Here is a 12,341-nt window from a genome sequence, read left to right as displayed (position 1 = left end):
GTGTATTTAAGGGTGAGAAGCAGGATCTGCTGAGTCGTTTAACTCTCCAGTTCCTTGCTACTATCACTGTGCTTTGGATAGCAGTCCTAAAGGCTCTGCAACATTTTTGTCTACTGATCCCATACTGTGAAACTCTGTGCTGTACTGAGGGGAACAAAAAGGACTGGTAGTTTTTGGCATTGATGTGGAAGGCCTTAAAAAGTGGACTAGGACCCGGGAAGTGCAGCATCCCATCTCTGAGGGGCAACAGCTCGTACATTCTGTCTGCCTTTGAACCCTAACAGCAGCAGGGACATTCTGCTTTCCACAAAACGCAAGAAGCCATCAGTAAGGTGACAGGTACCATCTTCCCTCTCCAAAAGAGGCTGCCTCTAAGCTCCTGTTGTTTCTCTCAACACATCTAACAAGAAAAAAAGAAGACCGTCTGAAGTCATTCCTCTCTCCCAGGAAAATTTGCCAGTCCCTGCGTTACAACACGCATCCCGTTGAATTACGATTACTACATCTACTTCTTGGAAATAGAAGCAGTGAGGTGCAAAGCTACAGAAGGTGAGGAAAGCAAAGAACCAGCCCTCCTTTCTTCTACAGGGGGAGTTCCTCCCGACATTTTTGTGGGAATGACGCTCAGCAAGCTAGGAAGGGAACGTGTCAGACCACGGCGAAGGAGAGCTTGCTGCATGCCCTTCCCTTTCAGTTCCCAGGCTGCCAAAACTGCAGTCAGCGTGCCAGGTGGAACGTGAAGCTCATTCAAGGAGGGGCAATTCAGAATTCCCCTTCCTCCTGTCAAACCAGGTGACCAGGAACAGGAGAGGTGACACCACAAAGAGCGACTGGGTAATCAAAACCTTTCGGGTGCACAGCACTCCTCTTTTCAAACCAAAGATCGCGTTCTGCGTAAGCTGAAGGCTTTTCCTGCACTTTGCAGGTTTCCCACTAGTTTTTTTTCCACGTTACCTTTGGCTGTTTTAAGGTATGTTGTTAAACAAATCTCTTCCTTCTTTGCTGGGAAGAATACCCCTTTTCTGGGAAATATACCCTATTTATGGGAAATTTCAGCCAATGACCACCAAAAGAGGAGGAAGCATACGAATCAAAATTGAGAGGCTCAGTCACCTCAGCAGCACTGTTTTTTTCATGAGCAGAGGATAACCAGACCTCTCTTATCCCCAGAGGACATTGTGCGCATATTTACACATATGGAAATTTCTGCTGGTATACCTATTAGACTCGTGCTTGTAATAGCCTCCCTGCTTGTGAAAACATTGCATACGAAATATTCAGTGAGCTTGAAAACATTTGGGGAATCACTTTCGGAGGCCTTTGAACATGACACACAAAAATGCACTCCTTAACATAATATCTGCAGGGGCTTTAGCATTTCTGTCTGACTCTTAGAACCCTTCTGAAAACACCGGTGCCAGGGGAGGGGGGGCTCCAGAAAAACATACTGCGCTGGAGTTGGAAGAATATAACGCGTCTTCCTCCTGTTGATGAAGTTATTGCAGGGTTTACAACTGACCAGAAGTAGAACATGACTGATTTAGCCAATGTCACCAACTGACACAACTACCAAGAACCCTGCTTATTGTTTTTAAAGTGTATTTTCTCCACTCACTGACTGATGCTCCATTAAAATTCTTGAGGCCATACCAGAAAGAAATTCTGCCAAAAGCTGCCCATTAACAAGCAATTAATATACAAGCTTTAAAGCACAAGGTTGCTCATGCCATCCCACAGAAAATATTCTTTGCCTGCTATTTCTCACTGGAGACATTTTCTGACAGAACATTCTATCTCTGCCAGGGATTTCAAAGAAGTAGACTATAATTCTCGAGAAGAATAAAAGCTATACTTGCTCGCTCTCCAAATACTTGGACTGATTAAACTTTAATCTTAAAGGCTGTTTTCTGGCCCAGTTAACAACTGATGTAGTAACAGAAATGACACCATTAGCTGTAGAGCATCTGCCAGTAATCAGAGCAGGGTAACAAGGCCATTCAAATATACATTGTGAATATGTAATTCATAACTTAAGGCCTTAGAAAAAAAAAAAGTTCACTTTGGTCTTGCACCATCAGCATCCTTAATTCCTTAATATGGCCTCGCTATACCCACAAGGCTCAAGTCCCGACCTATGCAGCAGTGTTTCTTTGCATCGATGATTCCCATCGCAGGAAACAGCGTAGAGATGCAAACAGCCTTTGAAGAAATTCAACTTCACATCTGACCCCTACGAGGGCAAGCAAGGATGGAAGAAGTAGAGATGGTTCTGCATTTCAGCTTCCAGTTGTAATAGCTACTTACAGAGGGCTGACCATAGATATTTTTTCTTTAACCAGAGGACAGACTGAAGGTCTGAGCTGGATTCCTCATCCCATGTTGGGTTTACACAAATATGGGCTGTTGGGTGCTTGGGGCCAGCCCATCTTTACAAAATAGACATTAACCTGCACGGCAAATCCAAGAACAAAGGCTAAAAGAGAAAACCCCATCAAAAGGGCCCAAATGCAACTTCACATTCCTCAGAGGACAAAGGATTGTTGTGGTTTTCAAGTAAAATATAGCTTATAATAAACAGCACCAAATTATGTGCTTTGCCTGGTAAAAAATAGTTTCAGACCGGAGGCAATTACTAGCCCATATCTAGGAGTCCGAGAATGCTGGAGTTCCTCCAGCTGCGTAATTCAGACCTGCCAGATGTCACTCATTTAAATTGAAGCACACACATTTTTTGGCTGTAACCAGCAACACTCCCCCCCCCCCCCCCCCCGCCAAACTTCACTTCTTCAATCCCGCAGTACTAGAGTTGTGTTATCAAACTTAGGCAAATGGCATTTAGCATGGTAAAGGGATACAGAGCTGGCAAATAAAGACTGCTTATGACAACTTCAGCTTCTCTGAGGGGCTCCTGCACACACACCTAGCCCGCTGTCCTGTTTATGGCCAGCAGCAAAAGCTACTGACATCTGCAGAAAGCAGAGATCCTACAGCGTGCAGAAAGTCTCTCCCTCGTCTGCCACCCTCGCTTCTGGCAACATCCAGGTAACAGGTTTCCTGAGCTGAGTGTCACATTAAGACCATTGTATTATTCAGTAGTAACTGATGGACCTATTGTCTACTAACTTGTAGAATCCCTTCTTCTATCTATCTATACTTTCGTCCTCCATTAAACTACTTCCACATTTTAGTTAGATGGCATTTCATTAATTTATTCATCAAAATGAACAAAAACTGTTGTAATAATGTAGTTTAAGTGAATCAGTACTTGAGCCACTGAATTTTGAGATATACATGCAATATGTTTCTAAAGATTGCGCCTTGCATGCTAATTGTTCATTCTTTGCTTTGTTTCTGACTTTTAAGTGTAGCACAGTGAAAGCACCAAGATGTAGTTTTGTTTAGACAGCAGAACCTGATTCTAAAGTGTCTTACACCAAAGCGTTACTGTTCAATTTAGCATTCATTTCCATTGTTTCTGAAGTCAGTCTATTCTCATCTGTATCTGTACTTCAGTTTTCGTGCAAGAGGATCCATCTTTAGAACACAACAAACAACTCACGATCCTCTAAGAATATAATCAATTCCCAGATGGTGGCGGGGGGAGGAACCAGATCTCCACGCAAAGGTCTAGCTCTTAACAGATTTCCCCCCTAGGCAGTCTGCAGGCCTGCAAAAAGCACGATATTCTGGTTTTCCCAAATACCACTGTTCTCAGCTTTGTTCAAGTTCCTGTCGTGGCCACACTGTAATTTTGGGGAGGAAAAAAAAAAAAAAAAACCACCCTGACTACTCAACTTCAGGAACAATCTGAACTCAAGTGTAACTTCAGTGAGCCAGGTGAGGTTTGTTGCTATTCTGAAAGATTTTATACTGCTATGATAACTCTTTACAATCAAATATTGTAACTGTCTGTGAGGTGCTGTCGACTGTTTGTTTAGGACACCCTTGCAAACAAGGTCACGAGTCTCATAACCGTTATCCTGATATGACATGTTAAATACATGTCATTCCAAAGGGGCCGACAAGGCTCAGACCTTCCCATTTTCATAGCCCTGAGCTGGATTTTGCAGTATTTATTCCTAAAATAAAACTGCACAAAACAAGAAACCCGGGCTCTGAAAAATCACTTGATACCACTCACTCAGGGGCATGCTGGAGAAATGTTGCCACACAAGAATTCTAAAAGCATCTCAGCGAAGCTAAAGCTTCCTCTCAGGGCATATCCCTGATTACATGAACTGCAGGACAGCAATTTTATAATGGTGTCTCTGACTTGTATATGTTGTACACCAGAGATTCTCTTTATGATGCTAAACTATAATGAATCACACACACCCCAAAAAAAAAAAAGAAACGGAAAAAAGATATAATGCAGAACACAGACTGACATGTAAATCCAGAGATTCATTGGTGGGATAAAGCAAGCTGAAGCAGCAACCTCAGGCATGTTGTTTATATAAAGAAAATGCAACTTTAAATCATATGGGTAACACCAGTTGGCTTTCATCTTCTGCTAGTTCTTTGCCTTTGTCATTTGCCCAGCACAATTGCTATATTAGCAAGAAAGTCAGCATTGAAAAAAATCATTCCTGAAACAATACAGACAGTAAGGGCAAGGTAAGGTCAAATGAAAAAAGAAAAAAAGCATCTGAAGATTCAATTTTTAAAAAGCCAAACACACTGAATTAATGGCTAAATGGTCAGTTCTACATCCACGATGGATCTGAGTCTGTGATCGCTTAAATCATTACTAAAGCCAGTTTGATTTTGGGGGGGGGGGGGGGGGGAAGAGTGGGGCCCTGACTCAGTACCATAATATATTAAGATGTAGTTCATATGCACTCTGAGCAGATGTTGCTTCCAGATCCCTGCTGCTTGTGCACTATAGATTATGGGCCAGATTTACAACAGTATTTGGGGATTTAAGCATATTACTACATGTCACATGGGATCTACAGAAATGCCTAACAAGGTTACACCCCTTATTTAGGTTATATTACAATAGCTGGTGGAGATTCTCATGAGGTTCTGTCTTTAACTTCTTCGGGGCAATGACTGCTTTATTTTCATATACTTCAGAAATCCACATGCAGCACAGGCACCAAAACCAGAATAAGGATCCCATTAAGTGAAAGAAATAGCCACGGCTATGCTGACACAAGTAAGGTATTTCTGTTACTCTGAAACATGATACTCTTGGGCAATATTCGCTGTCTTTCTAATTAATAGTTTCCAACATTTTGAAGTTTTTTTCCTGCTTGCAATAAGAGACTGCATGAACAGTAAGAAAATCATTAGAATAATCCTCGCAGCCTGACCTCAACAAACAAGGAAATTCCAAATTAAGAGATACCACTGAGCTCTGGAAACCTGACAATATTAAGAACAGTGAGGGTGAACTAAGGGCAAAGTAAAGGCTTTAAATATAACTCTTCTTTGCTAGTGTCTGTTTTGTCCATTTACTCTTTTTGTCCTTGTTAGTAGGACAGAAACGCAAAATGTTAGTATGTGCCAGGCAGTCACAGAGCAATCTCTGATGTCTATGCTGTAACATGTATAGAAACACCGGAGACATTGTGTTGATGTCGTTAGAGTTTAAGCATATCAAAATATTAATAAAACTCCTTTCTACATAGCAAAATAATAACATGCACCTGACTTCGGGAACATGTGTAGTTCCATCCATGCTTGCATGTCACAAGCTTGACGTTGCATTGAACGTTTGCTTTCCTCTGGAAGATGAGCAAGACAAAAAGCAAACAAACAAAAGGCACGTCTGGGTTAGAATTAAAAACACAACGGCTGTGTGGTTAATTTGCAGGAAGCATTCTTCAGGAACAAAAATACCCAACACACGTGATGCCAGAAACGTGAACAGCAGTCGCACCTGATGCTTTTTGCTTGTGTGTGGATGTATCTAACATCCTCGGGGAGGCTTACCACGGGAATATCCCACGACATGACCATGGCCACGCACTAAATCAGTACCAAAATGGGCTCTGACATCAAGGACACGCCGCTTCCCACCCCTCACAGACCCCTTGGGGCCGCAGCAGGCCCAAGCCCCTCGGGGCAACTCAGGGTAAGGTGAGGGCACAGGAACTGGCCCTTGGGTGCTCCCAGGGACGGAGAAAAGGGTTGGGAACACCCAAAAACAGACCCTGGCACCACGGGGAGAGCCATCCTGCCATCTCCTTAGGGCCTGGCAATACCGGGGGGGGGGGAAGAAGGGACCCCACACACACACTCAGTGCCTGACAGGACAGGAACCGCCATCTCCACAGAGCCTGCAAACAGCGTGGGGGAGTCGGGACCCAAAAAAGGGACTTTCCCCCTCGCTCAGCGCCTGAGGGGAGAGGCACTGCCATCGCCTCAGCACCGGGAAACGCTGCGACCGCTGGGCTTTAGGACTACAGGGGGAGCATAACCCTACAGGAGCCTTCCCCCGGCCCCAGGGCCTGAGGGAAGGGGCAGACTGGAGGGAAGAAAACAGGGGCAATAGGCCGGGGCTCCCCGTGCTGCGGCGCGGGCATGGCGCCTCCATCCCCCGCTCTCCTCAGGGACGGCGCCGCCCCGAGCGGCCGGCGAGGCGGGGAAGGAGCCGGGGGGGAGATCGGGCAGCGGGCCCGGCTACCGCGGCAACAGGCGGCCACCGCCGGCCCGGGGCCCCCTCCCGGCGGGCAGCCGCTCCCCTCAGCGGGGTGGGCGGCGAAAGGGCGACCCCCGCAGCGCTCCTCGCTCTTACCCAGCCACCCGCACCCCCCTCACTCACCCCCGGGCGCGTTTCTCCCCGGGAAATGGCCTCCGCAGCTCGGCCAGGTAACTCCTCCCGCGGCTCCCCGGCGCTGGGAGAGCCCCAGCGGCAGGAGACGAGCGCCTCCTTCTCCTCCTTCTTCTCCTCCTTCTTCACCTTCTCCTCCTCCTCCTCCGTGGCTGCCTCAGGTGCTCCCCGGGCCCCCCCGCCGGCCCCGGGCAGGTAGAGCTGCTGTAGGGTGGGGAGCCCCCCCTACTAGGAACTGCCACCGATCTCTGGCTGTTGTAACAGCTGGCTGTGATTAAACAGGGTAATTAACGCCGAGGAACCTCCGCGGGAAGTTGGCAGCAGGACAGGTGATGGTTGGCATGGCCCCATTGGAGTTGGCCGTACCCAAAGCTGAGGTGAACAAAAGTTGCTTTGTTCCCTCATGCGGATATTGCAAGACAATATGTTTTCCTCATATCATCAGGGTTAAACATTTAGGTCCTCCAGAAAATTCGCCTCACAAGTTATAAAACAATCAGCCAGGGGTGCTGATAATATCCCCTAGGGGGAATACCCCACTGAGCCCAGCTTGGAAACCGTGCCCCGTGCTCCTGGGAAGAATAAAGCCTCCCTACAATAATCTGCCTGAAGAAAAATAACCGGGTAATCAGTTTGACCTTAATCATACAAAGCGGGAAGATTAGCCAGACATCAAAAAAGATGAGTTGGCCTGCCATTTCTTGTGCTCTATCATCCCATCCTGCGCCACCCCTTCATTTTTAGCCACTCTTCGATGCTTAAAAAGAAGGGAAATTGTCCTAAGAATACATGTTAAAGGGTGAGGCCAGCATAAATCTTGCTCAGTTCCATAGCTGAACAGATGATGCTCTGAAACAAGAGATCTGAATTGTGTTAATACAAAGCTGCAACTGTTACGAGCCTATTGATTGCAGCTGCTGGCAATGTCATTGTCCTTATGACATCCGTGAATTAAAGGACAAACAGGAAAACTCATAGATTCACATGATTTGAGATCAGAAAGGGCTTCAAAAATCATCCAGCCCAATCAATCTGCTTGCATTCACAGACCACGCGATTTAGCCCAGAAGCTGGACAAAACAGCGTCTTTTAAGCAGATAACTAATTGTGAATATTTCAGGTGATGGCAAGTTCACCATTTGGTAAGCTGTTCCACTGCTCGGTTATCCTCAGCACTAGGTAATCGTGTGATCGTGGTTGTTCTAAAACTCGCCTGCCAACTTTGCAAGGCAGTAAATCTTGTTCTGCTTTTGTCAGTACAGTTGCAAAGCCATTCGCTATCAGGTGCTTTTTAAAGGTGTGTGTAGATACACACAGTGATCAAGTCACCTCTTAACCTTCTTTTCAATTAAGCTAAGTAAGATAAGCTCCTTAAGCCTTACATCAGTAATGCTTGTTTTCCAGGACCTGGATCATTTGTGTGGCCCTCCTTTGAACTTCCTTTATTATTTCCACATCCTTCTTCAGGAAAAGGGATGAATACCAGATACATAGTCCTCTCGCCTTTTGTCCTCACCAATTCACTGCAAAAGCAAAAGAGAAGGGGGAAACTAATTGACACTCATTTTTAGTGTTTTTGTGTTTGTTTATTTTTTGAGGCAGAAGCATATTACAGAGAGGATTTTAATTTCTTTCAGTACAGCACTCTTCATTCTCTGCTTGACATGCAGTGGGCATAGTGGAAACACGTATGCTAGTAGTTCACAATCATTTGAGGGAGACAAAATGACCCATACGATCTGCATTCTCTTCTGTTTTATTTTCTGGTGTTCTTTGAGTTGGTTCATTTATATCCATATGTACAGTACTGGTGCGTGTATAAGAAGGATTGTGGGATTTGCACTTGTAAGAAATAATATAATAGATAAATAAGGAAAAATATAAATACAAAGTGTTATTTAAGTCCATAGGCAACTGACAGACCTAGCTTTTAGTTTGTTTTTTTGTTTGTTTTGTTTTTTTGATGGAAATACATTTATACCCAGTACTATGAGCATAGTATTGTCTTTATAACTGTGACATTAAAATAGAGATTTTTTTTTTATGATGCTTGATGATTTCTGATATTTAAAGATATACTTATGACATTCTTAGGACCTATTTTCAAACTTTTTTGAAGGCTTTAAACAGCTACTGAAAGCTTGCTTCATAAAAGGTACTTTAATAAAAAATCCCAAATGTCGAAGACTTATGCTAAACGTTAAGAGCTGATATTCTTAAAATACCACAAAAATATGATAATAGATTATTAAAACCTAAATAAAGACCTTAATCCCACAAAACACTTGCTTCTAATCCTGTTGTTCACAAATTAAAATCATTAAGTTATGCTTTAGTGTTCTGCAGGATGTGGCCTAAACACGGACAGTTCTCAAATTCCAGAGTCTTCAGCATCAGCTTAAAAAAAAAGAGAAAAAATGGAAAGCATTTGTGTTTTCTGAGCTCTACTCCCCTTTCGTTAACACCAGCATACAGACTGCAGCAGACTTTTAGTGATGCAACAGGACTGAGTTTGGCCCTTGGGGAATAACTTTAGCAGGTTGAACTACACTATCTGATAGGGAAAATAGTCTCAAGCGTTGGTGTGTCACAGTTCTTAAAATATTAAGTCACTGAAAATGCCTACGTAAACAGTGTCTAAGGAAAGGATCGTAGCTTCTGGCTTCAGAGTCTCTTGCCCTTTCTTCTTAAGTAATCATTGAGCCTCCAATGTCCTGTGTCCTTCTGGTTTACAGGGCGTAGGTAATACCATCATGGACCAGTACCTGCACTATGGACAACTCTAAATGCATTTTTTTGTTCTGACATGGAAGCTGATGAATTGCAGAAATAGTGTTATGCATTGCCAGCATAACCACTAAATGACATATTTACGGTTAGACAGCATGATTTTCATTTCATGGAAACAGGTCTTTCCATTTCTCTAATTCTAGAGTCATCATTAATTTGTATTTAAATATCAGTCCTGCAGAAAACGCCAAATCTTCTCAGTTATTAAAGATGTAGGACATGATCAGCATCAGTGGAATTTTGCCCATGCTATCTTCCCAACATGTTATGAAAAGCAAAGCATAAGGTCATTCCTCACATCTCACTTAATCATTGTTTTCATTTCCTGAGATTGCCAACAATCAATTTATGCCATACAGGGAGAGGTATTTTGTTTGTCTGCTACTGCTTAGCTGACACATTTTCAATGTTACATTGGCCTTTTACATGGGTGACGTTGCAGTTTATTGCTTGAGAACAGTGAAAATACAAATGTGCATTGTGTGTTTTTATGACAAATTTTGAAAGCAAAATTTGCACTGGTTGTGGTGTTTGAGATATTCTCACAGACTGCACGTGATCGCTGTATTCAGTGAAGGAGGAGGTGTTAGGACTAAATTGTGACGTTCATACAGCTGGAGCTGCAGCTTTGTCGTTAGTGATCCAGTATCTATGTCCTTTATATTTTTTTTTTTTAATCACATTTTGCTCTTTCTCTGAAAATAAGTAACTTGATTTTCCATAACAATCTCTCTCTGGCAATCTGTTGAGTTTTTGGCAAATCTATATAATATTTTTGGATATCAAATTCCTGACTATTATTCATCTCTAGTTTGCACGGGCTATAACAAGGTTCATTGCTTTCTTTGACAGATGCTAAGTAGTTAAGACATCAGGAAAATAGTTCAGGATGGTAGCTAGCACATTTTTATCAGCTTTCTTGATTCCTTTGATAATTTGTGATACGGATTTCTGAAATACATTCTCAGAACATCTATTTCATATCTAAGAAACTTTGATTTTGACATCCCCTTAGATATCTTGGATTCTTTCAGAAAAATGTTGTCATGGTGCTTTCTTAAAGACTGCCTTGTGCTCCACAGTCTATGAGCTTTGCTCTTAGCACTTCTGATTTATCTCCCTAATTCTCTGTGAATATAGCCCACATTATCTCCTCTGGTGCATGGAACACATCTATTTTTACAGGCCAGTTGGATCACCAGAAATTTGCATACTGCTCCTTGGATCATGCTGCTATATCTTCTCTCACATTAGCTCTCCTTTGTTTCAGATTTAGTTGAAACCAAATGATGAACGTTCTGGATATGTACAGAAGGTAATATTTGCTCCCCAAAACATGTTGTTTTGGGGAGCAAATAAATCCGCAGCTGTGCGGAGAGCTTCTAAGCAGACAGAGATGGATTCTCTCTTTAACATGCAGCTCCAAATAGAGGGCTGGGTAGAGCAGCACTAAGGTTGATCAGGTTTTTCAGTTATAAAGACAGTGCTTTGGTATTAGCAACTTCAAAATCCCCAGTTAAGTCAGGGATATTAAAACCAATTTTGTGACCTGTACAGGTGATGTCATGATGAGAAACCACAGAGTTGCCAAACTATTTCCGTATGGTTCAAACCACCATATGGAAAATGTCTGGTAGTGCCTTCTCTCTCCTCTTCCACACTCTTCCCTATAGGCAGAAACATGGTTTTGTTCTACATAGATTGAGTCATCCAGTTATTGTACTTACCTTGTAATGTCATCCTCAGACACGTTAAGACAAGATTTAGCTTTCAGTAGTAGTTGGCACAGAACACATATTCCTTTTATGGTTAGAATTAAACCAAACTACAGAAATCATTGTGTTGGCATAACAATATATTTTTAAAACAATCTTTATATCCAGTCCAGGATGACAAATACCAGGCTGTGTTTATCGCTCTGAAGAGGAACAGTGTGAAAATGAGTAAAGAGAAAAAAACAAAAAACAAAAAACAAGTAGGATTATCCCGTAAAGCTGGAACACAGTAGTCTAGGCAAGCGGTCTTTATGGCTCTGTACTCCTAGCTTGCTCCCTGTGTTACTGTGGTGAGGCTGAAGACATCTGTTAGTGTACTAATCCTAGAATGTTTCGATTTATTACTTTAGTAAAAACTTGATGAATTACCATAGGGCCTAGAGATTGCTCAGAAAAGAACACTAATTCTGTCCATAACGTACTTTAAATTCTGACAATATCCTAACGTTATTGAAGTTTCCTGTGATCAGATTCCTAGTTTCCCGTCTATGAAACTAATGCTCTGTTGAATCCCAATGCCACTAGTTTCATGTTAATGAATAGACCAAACTTAATTAAAGTAGTAAGGAATTTTGTAACCTCAACAGTTGGAATTGGTAAGTCAAAGCTTTAATTTGCCACCAATGGCAAAGCAACATTGCATTTTAGTAGAATCAACTCTAAGAAAAAAAAGAAAACATACTTGCTTTGTGTACAGGTTTTGGTTACCTGGTGTGAGATACGAAGCACAGCCTCAGAAGTTCGTCAGCAACGCACGATATTTGAGGGAGATGCCACACAGGACAGATTCAGAGTCTCAGGTAGGCCAGAAAGCAACATAGAAAAGCAAGAGATGACTGCAGCGTGTTAAACGTTATTTCCACTTTTTCTTTGTATTGTCTGAGAGTAGTTCTTCTAAAATGGCTATTTTTGAATTATATAACTTTTATTTCATTATCTTATATCATTAGTTAAAAAAAAGAGTCATGCAGCAACATTTCCATCAGCATCTTTGT

At 42.6% G+C, this 12,341-nt stretch overlaps 2 protein-coding genes across 9 annotated transcripts in view; one reads left to right on the top strand and one right to left on the bottom strand.

Moving 5' to 3' along the window:
- TANC2 (tetratricopeptide repeat, ankyrin repeat and coiled-coil containing 2) overlaps window positions 1-6,865 on the bottom strand; it is a 282,626-nt gene extending 275,761 nt beyond the window's left edge. Inside the window, exon 1 of one of the 2 annotated variants that reach the window (XM_048046466.2) lies at window positions 6,773-6,865. The gene's annotated coding sequence lies outside the window, so the exon portion shown is untranslated. The remainder of the gene's footprint in view (window positions 1-6,772) is intronic. The other variant, XM_048046465.2, reaches the window with a different exon arrangement.
- MARCHF10 (membrane associated ring-CH-type finger 10) overlaps window positions 6,234-12,341 on the top strand; it is a 38,107-nt gene continuing 31,999 nt past the window's right edge. For 5 of the 7 annotated variants that reach the window (XM_066981506.1, XM_066981505.1, XM_066981504.1 and 2 more), the window contains exon 1: window positions 9,322-12,146. In XM_066981506.1, coding sequence (XP_066837607.1) covers window positions 11,970-12,146 — 177 coding nt within the window. In that variant the 5' untranslated portion in view covers window positions 9,322-11,969. Of the gene's footprint in view, window positions 6,820-9,321; window positions 12,147-12,341 lie in introns of those variants that run through there. The other 2 variants (XR_007157676.2, XM_066981507.1) reach the window with 1 other exon arrangement.

This window comes from Anser cygnoides, chromosome 22 (genome assembly GCF_040182565.1).
Source record: "Anser cygnoides isolate HZ-2024a breed goose chromosome 22, Taihu_goose_T2T_genome, whole genome shotgun sequence".
Lineage (NCBI taxonomy): Eukaryota > Metazoa > Chordata > Aves > Anseriformes > Anatidae > Anser > Anser cygnoides.
Note: the sequence above shows the minus strand (reverse complement) of the source record. Positions and strands in the feature narration are given on the sequence as shown.